The following is an 11,291-nucleotide window of genomic DNA, read 5'->3' on the forward strand; positions in this document are numbered from 1 at the left end:
TTAAAATAAAGAAACAGAAATAACATAAATGTATCATCTAAAGTCACCTTGCATTTGGAAAATCAGATCACCTGTAAAAGTGTTTATGTCATGCTCAAAATAGTATCATTGTGCACAATACTTGCTCTATTGTCTATTTTAATCACTTAATAGTTTTCTTTCATATTATGTATTCTTCATATTTCTGAAGTGGCAACTTGCCATTTGTGACCGAAAGGCCCTGGCATTAACATTCATCCAGAGTAATACGTTCACAACATAGATCACCACATTCGAGGAAAACACAGGTTTTTATATATGCTAAGAAATTACACACAAGTTTATTTACGTATAGCCTAGAACAGGAAAGATCCGATTACAAGTGATCACTCCAGACGGATGTGGAGACAAGCTCAAATGCCGGGTGTGAACAGACGTACTTATTAGAGCTGCCCACTTGTGATCAGATCCCAAAGGATAGTTGTTAATGCCAGGTGTGAACAGGCCAAGAGGTCACAGACAGATCAGATTGGCTGCTGATGCTGTGAACCAGGTTTTTGCCGGGCTGTGTTGTATTTTTGCTGAGACAAACCATCCACAGATGTTGTGGAGTGTGTGTAAGATTAATTACTCATGGAAATCTGTGGACTCTTTGCCTCTACCTAACCTCTAATGTCTTTCTAATATCATCTCTTTCGTAAATATATAAAATAGTGCACTGTAAAAACGCTGCACCTTGTAGATACAGATTAAAGGTCTGGGTTTTTAAGTGAAAAGTTATATTAATGTAATCTCCATGGCCGATGTCAGTCTGATGTGCCTGACATTTCTCTCTCTCTTTGTTGTTCTATAGGGTTTTGGATTTGGACTTAATTTCAAAGGTGTCAAAAATGGGGCGCTCATCTTTTCTCCTCATTTTGCTAACCCTGTCTCTCTCTTCACTTGGGAGCCTTAGTCAAACTTCACATTCACTGGACAACTCTGATTCAGTGCGAATAATTCAAAGTACGGGCAGAAACAACAACGCCCCGGACAGCTCGCCCCGTGAACTGATCTTCCCTACAGAGAGCAGCAGTGACTCAGTCGAGGGCAGCGGACATATTGTTGACAGCAAAGCGTCACAGACACTCATCATTCCAAAGGAGTCTGAGCGAGCCGGCAATGAAAACCGTGTTGGGTCTGGAATCACATTAACTACAACACAAGCACTTACTCCACACCACTCGGGGGCTCATGACCAAGAAGCTGATGAAGCTAATGCTTCAATTATAGGAAACACTCACTCCAGTGTGCTCGTGATCTCAGACGAAGCTCTCTTGGAAAGCAGCCACATAATGACTGAGGAACAGTTAAAAGAGAGTCCTACATCCATAGGGAATGATGATTTTCTGGATGGTAAGTCGTCACTTAATCGAAGCCAAATTATACGTCATATATTTCTAATTACTTTTCTTTAACTGGGTATAAGGATTAGCCTCGTAAGCCCATCCTGATCTTGGGAGCTCCGTTGTATTTTACTTGCAGATCAGTCTGGTAACGTGCGACAGCGATAATTTGGAGAAGGTTGCTAAGCGAACGTTCACTCAGCGTTGGTTTTGAGGCAGGTTTAAGTGTGACGCAACGAGAAGCGACTGTTCAGTGTAAACAACATGGCGGCTTCAACGGATGAGATGAACAAAGCTATCGAGCAAGTTTCATCAAAATTAGAGAGTATTTCTCTTCCGAAAGGAGAGCAAAAAATGACACTGGAGGCTTTTCTGAGAGGAAAAGATACAAATATCCTTTACTGAATGTTGTTGTGATTGGTTGATTTGGCACGATAGACAGATGGTTTATCCAATCAGCAAACGGTATTTTCGCCCCTTCCCAAAAGATCTCCAAACGAGAGTTCCCAGATGGATATGCCGAGCAAATGCGAATAACACGAAACAATCCATCCGGCGGAGTCAGGTTATACGAAGATATCATCTTACAAAATATTGTCAGTTCTGAACTGAGTCTGTAATGTAATATGAAAACAATCTCCATTAGCCACAGAGAACAATACACAATTCATTCAAAATATATGTTTACAAATGGAATTCTCCTACATCAAAACTAAGAATTTTCCTCTTTCTCCCTCCCTCTGTTTTGCATTTTCAGGCTTGGACACCTCTAAGGATGATGTGTTAACTTCCACTCTGAACCAGAACCTTTCCGGGTCTGGAGGTCCCTGTGTGCTTGGTCTGAGTCCTTGTGTTGTTCTCACGAACTCTAATGGCACTAACCTGCACTGGGATGACATGAGGCGGACATTAGCATTTGCCTGGGAACTACATGTCTATGGATGTGCCAGCCTTTTCATATTGATGGCGGTCCTGGCAGTTATGGGAATGGCCAGTGCATGCACTCTTCCTCATCCCCTCTGGGACGCCCTGACTTTGGCAAATACTCTCCTGATCCTGAGTGGTAGTCTGCGTGGTGTCCTCCTTCTACTTGATCCTTATGGCTCCCGTCAGATCCTGTCTCGTGCTACTCTGGCAGCACTCCATAATGCTCCTCTGCAGCTCCTTCTGTGGGCGCAGGTTGCCCTCACACTGGTCACACTCAGAGGGCCGAAATTATTACTTTTCCCACTAAAGCTGCAGCACCCGTGGGTGGTCGGAGGGCTGGCTGTATCACATTGCACTACATTACTTGTAGCAGACCTTTTTTCTCCAACTTTATCCCCTGCTCCGCCGCTGTTGCTACAGACCCTCTCCCTCTGCTGGGGCCTCCCATTCTGCATGGGAATCCTCAAGTCTTTATCTCATCGATATCCCCTCGGGTCTTCTGTACCTCAGTGGGTTCCTTCACAGAGGATTGAAAAGCGCGCAAAGCGATTAACAGCAGTGTGCGCCTTCCTCGGGTTTATCTGCTGCAGCCTTCAGATGTATAGTCTCCTTTGGCTTTATGGGCTTCTAGGAAACTGGAGGCGCTTTGGCTGGGGCTGGTGGCTCAGTCAGTTTTGGGCCAGAATTCTTGAGTTAGCTTGGGGATTCTCATTGCTTGTCCTGGGATCCTGGAACTTCTGGACACCATTTAAGGGCAATTTAAGGGGCTATCATGGGCAGGGCAGGAGTGAGGTGCCTAAAACAATGGAGGAGACAAGCTTGTGGGGTACCGTCTTGGCCAGCATGCCGAAAGTACCACTAAGAAAATCAGAGAAAACCTGGGAAGACCTGATGCCAAATAACTGGGCAAGTTATACCCTGACTAAAACAGGTTTCAGCAACAACATAATGTGTCCGTACGACGATCAACCGACAACCATTGCATCAGATCCTGTTAGCATCAGCAGCTCTGACCCTCAGGCTGCACTGCTGTGGCAACAAGTTGGGGAACATGAATGTATTCTTTCACTCATAGAATTTGACATGCGGCCTCCATCGCCTATTAACCTCAGGCGCAGCATTGACTATGCTCTTTACCGCGGACAGCTTGTGCCAGGCGGTTTATTTACAGCTCCACCTCCGTCTTGGACTCAAACTATGGGTGCAGACACCTCTGATGGAAATGACGGTACATTAACATTCCCGCCAGCTTATGTTGGCTACGGGTTGATGTTGGATACAGACTCTGTTTCTGCATCTGTAGATCATTTCCAGGCTAAAGAACCGTTACAGTCAGGTGTTAACACTGATTATGATGATAGCGTTGGGTCTCCAGATGCTTCATGTTATGGAGAAGAATTTAACTCAGCAATCTCAGCAGTGACGCATCAGCATGAGTGGTCTGTAGAAGATGTCACAGACCTTTAAGTTGTCTCTTATGTCAGAAACGCCACTTCTAAACCTACTTTAACTCATCTTACCTAATTGAACCAGCAGGTCGTGTCCAACCTGCAACACAACACGTAGCTCACGCACTGAATGGGCCCCCATAGCACAGCTGAATCTAACCTGCCTTTACCAGGACAGCAGAAATTTACTGAACCAAAATATTTTTCATGTGAAGAAATCAACAGTGTTTGTAATTGATTTGTTGACTTTATTTCCCTGTCCACTGTAGAAGGTGAGGGGAATCACCCTCTGGTGATACAGACTCACAGACAGGCCGCTGATCAATCAGTGTAGACTTAGATAAGCTCAAACCACAAACACTTCTAAAAACGCTCTCTGTGTGAAGCATAGACTGTATGTTGAATCTCTTATAGACTGCAGGAGCTGCGGGGGTATACTCTACAGGCAAGGTCGTGTCTATGGTAACCTAAGATTTGTGAAACTAATGAAATGGTTTATATTAGGACATTGATAGACTAGTCATTGTTATTTGACATTGGGTCTTCTGTAACACAATTTAAAGAGATATTTTGCTGTTTTGAATCCAGTTGGGTGTCGTGGCAATGTAGACATTGCGTTCAGATGAACAGCGTTTGGCCCTTTTCATTGGCGGCAGGCTCCCCGGAATGAAGCATCGGAGATCTGCCGAAATCTGCTGAATGATCGTTGCTCTGTTACACAGGGGATGACCTCCACTAAGACAGGCCAAACGCCAAATTGCTATGACACAGACCTAGATTAAAATGGGTAAAGTATCTTTATAATCCACAAGTACACTGCATGAAAATTCTTCCAGTGGATATAATGAGCATTTCATAATTTACAGATATTTAAATGTTTTCTATGTGCCAGTGTTATTTGTGTATTCAGGGTAGACCAGTTTCTAATCAGTAACTGCATCATCCCGGTCAACACCTCTCTACTGCATCAGATTAGTGTCACTTCACTGGTTGAAAGTCATGTGAGCAGTTGTTTTGCCCACCTTTGATAATATGTGAGAGCGGCGCAATTTATCTCTGCGGAGAAGATTGGATGTTTTCATTGTGTATAAAATAAAGTGACTTTGTATAATTCATCTTCCCATGTGCATAAATGTCGCATTAAAACATTGAGAATTGCACCTGGATGCTTTCATGTGTAACAAATTTTGCAAAGCACAGATGTCATATGGTTCTACGATGTTTGATTTGTCCTTTACACCAACAGAAGGCTAGCCTACACATACATCATGGTGTTCATTAAAGTAAGCAACCTTAACTGTCAGTTGTGTTTATTATAGCTAGCATCAATGCACTTTACATTACATTATTTCATTTAGCTGACGCTTTTATCCGAAGCGACTTCCATTCACACCCATTCACAGAACAGGGAGCAATTTGGGGGTTCAGTGTCGAAGTGCTGATCTTTGGTATGGGGAACACCCACTGCACCCCAGAGCCACAGCCTTCTAATTAAGTCCATCTACTTTAACTTTTGAAACAGGATACAGACATTAAGCCTCAGTCAGAATAACATAAAAGCTTAAAAGTTTGAGTTAAACTCTTTTTTGAAACCAATTATCTGTCTGAGACACATTTTTTGTGTCATTTTGATAAATGATCCCAAGTTTTACTCTACTGAAATAAATACAGCACCCACGCAAAAAGATTATATCCCTTTTTTTCAAGTTCAACATGATTTAATTTAATATATTAAGTCAGGGGTGTCCAATCATACTCCTGGAGGTCCACTGCCCTGCATGTTTTAGGTTTCTCCCTGCTCTAACACACCTCAGAATCAGAATCAGAAATACTTTAATAATCCCAGGGGGAAATTGTTTAAGCGAAGTCAAAGGCTGGAGCAGTAACAGGCAGCATGCAAATCTCGCACATGCGCACCCAACAATTATCAAACCTGTGACAAGCTTCACATGTGTGAAACGAGCACATCATTAGAATCAGGTGTGTTAAAATAGGGAGACACCTAAAACATGCAGGGCAGTGGCCCTTCAGGAGCAGGATTGGACACCCCTGTATTGAGGTGTATCAACTCAATATTACACTACATCTCAGCTATAGTTGTTCAAATTTTACCATTTAAATTAATCAGACCTATTTTTATTTGTAGGCAATGTATTATAGGTATGTGTTTTTGTACAATTTGCCCGATTTAGTTTTGAGGGTGTATAATAAATGAACATCTGTGCCACATTAGTGTATACTGAGCATGGCTGCTTCTTGCCTGCAGCAATAAAGGCTCTTACAAATGAGTGAATACCAAGACTTGGGTTATGTGTTTTATCACCAGCATGACAGTCTCATAAAATCCAACAATGGTAGCAACAGTGTCCTTGTCTTTAAGGACCATGTGCAGTTTTTGATGACTTGTGAAGCTGAATGTGTTGTGTCATACACATTGAATCCCACAGACGTGGCCCCTACGGTAGGCAGAAAATGTGTATTATGTCACTAATGCTCCTGTAGCCTGCATATGTGTCCTTGGGTGGTGACATAATAGACAAAATACTGTTCTACTGCAACACAATTGGCCTAAAAACTCCCCTGGGTGCTTGTTTTTCTTGAAGCCCATGGATCCCTCGGTGCAATGAAGTGACAACTTGAAGGCTCTGAAGGTCAAACGGGTCAGAGCTCATCACTTCCTCTTGGATAGTGGTTTTATACCTTTTCTTATAATGTCAAACAGCCTAAGGGACCTCTTACTCCTACCTCAAAGTTAAGGGTTAGTGACTTTACATATTGTGTATTTTATTGCCTTTAGAAGGCTGCTTTAGCTAATTGTTTCATCTGTTGCAATGCCTGACTCGTGGAAGTCCCTTTCATCGGTCTGTAGTAGTTGTGGTGTTGTGTTCTGAAGGTCTGACCCTCACTGCACCCTCCTTGGGAATAGAGGTCACGGTGTGGTGGGCCCCCTTGTGTTTAAAAATGGAAACTGAAGTGTGCACATGCTTGTAAATGTACTCTTGTTTCCTTGCAGGATGAGAAGTATTTACTCTCTCTTCTGTTGGCGGATGCTGAGCTCTTAGTCACATGCCCTCCATTACCGGACATTAAGCCTGCCACAGCAGCAACTACGCCTCCTAGTGATGGTGGCAAGGTCCTGCAGTGTCGCCTGTACGGCACGTTTCCTGTGTTTTCTCAATACTCTGTGTTTCCTGGACCCACTCCTCCCCCACACACTCCTGCCCCTATGGGTACAGGGGCACACGGTCCACAGTTTCTCTGAGGTGATGCTACAGCTACAGACTCTGAAATCCAAGAAGCACCTGCAGCTCAGTACCCTGAATTTACATTTCTGCCAACGTATCCACAGTTCTCTCAGTACCCTCCCTCTCCTAGACCTGTACCACGAACGAAATCTACTGCTAGTAAAAACACTGGTGCTCCCCCGACCCAGCTACCTCAGATTCCACAGTCTCCATTTCCTTTTTTCCACCAATTCCCCATGGTACCTGGGATTTTCTATACAACAAACCCTCCTCCTCTTACCTCCAGCACAGAGGCTTTGGTAACCACATCTGCCACCATCACTGATGGGAAGCCTCATGTTCCCCCAGCAGCCACAGTTTCAAATGCCTTCTCTATATCCGTTCCTGCCTTTCCCAAAGCTCCCACTGCGTCCACAAGGTCAAACTCAATGTCTTCAGGATCCCTAACCTATCATCCAGCAGCCCAAACCAACCCATGTGTATCCTCAGACCTACCAGATCCCTGTCTTGTATCCTCTTCCTAAGTATCCCTCTCAAACTGCTGCTACTCTTACCAACTAAACCACCAGTTACCACTCTAACGCCTGCAGCTGAAAAGCAGTTTTATACCCACACCCTTATATGCAGCATATTACGTTTCTCAGTAGACTCTGATTCCGGTATTTCCTGATCCTCCTGAAAACCCAGCTCCATTCGATCAGCACTAACGTCAGCCTATGTTCCGCGCCATGCCTCCATTTGATCCTTTCCCTTCTCATCAAAGGCCAAAATCAGTTGCAAGAAACAGGCAAAGCTGAAGCTTCAGACTCCTCCTTTGTGCATTTTGATTAACCTCTCAGATTTGGCAAGCAAAGCTGTAACAGACTCTCCAGGTGAAGTTTCTTGTTTTGCATTTAGCAAAAATAATTCAAAATGTACATTTTCTTACAAAAATAAAGGTACTGCACAGTTGTTGTCTGAATATATTTTTTAAGTAATGTGTAAAGATCTTCAGGGTCGAAGCTGGATTCTAGAGACGCTGAACCACACACACACTAATTGTTTTTTTCTTCTTTAAGTGGTTGTTAATATATTAGGCTATTTATTCTGGTGAAGTTATATTTTCTGTACATTTTTATTTTTCAGCATGAAGGCCGTTTCTAGGGCTGCAACTTAAACCTGTTTTCCTTCTCGATCAACCTGATGATTATTTACTTGACTGATTGTTTGGTCAACACGAAATGTCAGAAAATAGGGAACAGTGATGAATCGCACCAGAGCCCGCGCTGACGTCCTAAAATTGCTAGTTTTGTTCCAGACAGTTCAAAAATCCCACTATTATTATTACAATTACTATTATGGAAGTCGAAGAAAGCAAACACTCTCATTGAAGAGGCAGGGAGCAGTGAGTTTTCTCTTTTTTCTTTTAAAATAACTGGGAATCTTTGTTTTCAAAAGTGGTGGGGACAAAAAAAACCTTCAACAATTTTTGCACATTGTAAAACAAAAGTGCAGAGTAGTGGGCTAGAATAGTTTACAGCAACCCAAACTGCACTAGTGTCCAAGTGGAAAGGGGAAGCGGTACATGTTCTCTTGTGCAAAATAAGAAACAAATGACCTTGCTATCACAGGTTCACCCCCTGAACCCACACTTCAGTCCCCTCTGGCCGCAGACACAGGGTGTTAGACTGGAGGAAAGCTCATTTTGTCCCCTCAGCGACCACAGCGCTAAACGAAAACATGCAGATCATGTCTTTGTGCTGTCCATATGTCTATAAGTTGTTCTGGGGACTTATTGGGAGAGGGTGTGTTATCTGTATATGATGTCCATGTGTTGTGCCTTTTTTCCAATAAAGAACCAAACTAACTAACTATAACTTAGTTAGTTAGTTTGGTCTTCCTGGTGTGTGTTGTGTTGTGGGGGGGTCCTCTTCCTGGTGTGTGTTGTGTGTGTGTGTGTGTGTGTGTGTGTGTGTGGGGGGGTCCTCTTCCTGGTGTGTTTTGTGTTGTGGGGGGGGGGGGGGGGTCCTCTTCCTGGTGTGTGTTCTGTTGTGGGGGGGGGGGGGTCCTCTTCCTGGTGTGTGTTGTGTTGTGGGGGGATCCTCTTCCAGGTGTGTGTTGTGTTGTGTTGTGGGGGGATCCTCTTCCTGGTGTGTGTTGTGTTGTGTGTGTGTGGGGGGGGGGGTCCTCTTCCTGGTGTGTGTTGTGTTGTGGGGGGGTCCTCTTCATGGTGTGTGTTGTGTTGTGGGGGGGGGGGGGTCCTCTTCCTGGTGTGTGTTGTGTTGTGGGGGGGTCCTCTTCCTGGTGTGTGTTGTGTGTGTGTGTGTGTGTGTGGGGGGGGTCCTCTTCCTGGTGTGTTTTGTGTTGTGGGGGGGTCCTCTTCCTGGGGTGTGTTCTGTTGTGGGGGGGGGGGGGGGTCCTCTTCCTGGTGTGTGTTGTGTTGTGGGGGGTCCTCTTCCTGGTGTGTGTTGTGTTGTGGGGGGGGGGGGGTCCTCTTCCTGGTGTGTGTTGTGTTGTGGGGGGGTCCTCTTCCTGGTGTGTGTTGTGTGTGTGTGTGTGTGTGTGGGGGGGGGGGTCCTCTTCCTGGTGTGTTTTGTGTTGTGGGGGGGGGGGTCCTCTTCCTGGTGTGTGTTGTGTTGGGGGGGGGGGGGTCCTCTTCCTGGGGTGTGTTCTGTTGTGGGGGGGGGGGGTCCTCTTCCCGGTGTGTGTTGTGTTGGGGGGGGGGATCCTCTTCCTGGTGTGTGTTGTGTTGTGTGTGGGGGGGTCCTCTTCCTGGTGTGTGTTGTGTTGTGGGGGGGGGGGTCCTCTTCCTGGTGTGTGTTGTGTTGTGGGGGGGGGGGTCCTCTTCCTGGTGTGTGTTGTGTTTTGGGGGGGTCCTCTTCCTGGTGTGTATTGTGTGTGTGTGTGTGTGTGTGTGTGTGTGGGGGGGGGGGTCCTCTTCCTGGTGTGTTTTGTGTTGTGGGGGGGTCCTCTTCCTGGTGTGTGTTGTGTTGTGGGGGGTTCCTCTTCCTGGTGTGTGTTGTCTTGGGGTGGGGGGGTCCTCTTCCTGGTGTGTGTTGTGTTGTGGGGGGTCCTCTTCCTGGTGTGTGTTGTGTTGTGGGGGGGTCCTCTTCCTGGTGTGTGTGGTGTTGTGTGTGTGTGTGTGTGTGGGGGGGGGGGGTCCTCTTCCCGGTGTGTGTTGTGTTGTGGGGGGATCCTCTTCCTGGTGTGTGTGGTGTTGTGGGGGGGGGGGGGGTCCTCTTCCTGGTGTGTGTTGTGTTGTGGGGGGATCCTCTTCCTGGTGTGTGTTGTGTTGTGGGGGGATCCTCTTCCTGGTGTGTGTGTGTTGTGTTGTGGGGGGGTCCTCTTCCTGGTGTGTGTGTGTTGTGGGGGGGGGTCCTCTTCCTGGTGAGTGTTGTGTTGTGGGGGGGGGGGGGGTCCTCTTCCTGGTGTGTGTTCTGTTGTGGGGGGGGGGGGGGGTCCTCTACCTGGTGTGTGTTGTGTTGTGTTGTGGGGGGATCCTCTTCCTGGTGTGTGTTTTGTTGTGGGGGGGGGGGGGTCCTCTTCCTGGTGTGTGTTGTGTTGTGGGGGGGTCCTCTTCATGGTGTGTGTTGTGTTGTGGGGGGGGGGGGGGGTCCTCTTCCTGGTGTGTGTTGTGTTGTGGGGGGGGGGGGGGTCCTCTTCCTGGTGTGTGTTGTGTTGTGGGGGGGTCCTCTTCATGGTGTGTGTTGTGTTGTGGGGGGGGGGGGGGTCCTCTTCCTGGTGTGTGTTGTGTTGTGGGGGGGTCCTCTTCCTGGTGTGTGTTGTGTGTGTGTGTGTGTGGGGGGGGGGGTCCTCTTCCTGGTGTGTTTTGTGTTGTGGGGGGGTCCTCTTCCTGGGGTGTGTTCTGTTGTGGGGGGGGGGGGGTCCTCTTCCTGGTGTGTGTTGTGTTGTGGGGGGTCCTCTTCCTGGTGTGTGTTGTGTTGTGGGGGGGGGGGGGGTCCTCTTCCTGGTGTGTGTTGTGTTGTGGGGGGGTCCTCTTCCTGGTGTGTGTTGTGTGTGTGTGTGTGTGTGTGGGGGGGGGGGGTCCTCTTCCTGGTGTGTTTTGTGTTGTGGGGGGGTCCTCTTCATGGTGTGTGTTGTGTTGTGGGGGGGGGGGTCCTCTTCCTGGTGTGTGTTGTGTTGTGGGGGGGTCCTCTTCCTGGTGTGTGTTGTGTTGTGTTGTGGGGGGATCCTCTTCCTGGTGTGTGTTTTGTTGTGGGGGGGGGTCCTCTTCCTGGTGTGTGTTGTGTTGTGGGGGGGGGGGTCCTCTTCCTGGTGTGTGTGTGTTGTGTTGTGGGGGGGTCCTCTTCCTGGTGTGTGTGTGTTGT

At 46.9% G+C, this 11,291-nt stretch overlaps 1 protein-coding gene across 1 annotated transcript; it reads left to right on the plus strand.

Annotated features, from left to right (window-relative positions):
- Positions 1-1,313: 1,313 nt before the first annotated feature.
- Positions 1,314-7,001, plus strand: LOC310965821 (proline-rich transmembrane protein 3; the record flags this gene model as incomplete). The annotated part of the gene is made up of 3 exons (XM_083939574.1): positions 1,314-1,374; positions 2,122-3,143; positions 6,753-7,001. The coding sequence occupies 3 exons, from the start codon at positions 1,314-1,316 to the stop codon at positions 6,999-7,001; spliced, it is 1,332 nt and encodes a 443-aa protein (XP_083795700.1).
- Between the last annotated feature and the right edge of the window lie 4,290 nt (positions 7,002-11,291).

Source organism: Echiichthys vipera (assembly GCF_963691815.1).
Source record: "Echiichthys vipera genome assembly, chromosome: X".
Lineage (NCBI taxonomy): Eukaryota > Metazoa > Chordata > Actinopteri > Perciformes > Trachinidae > Echiichthys > Echiichthys vipera.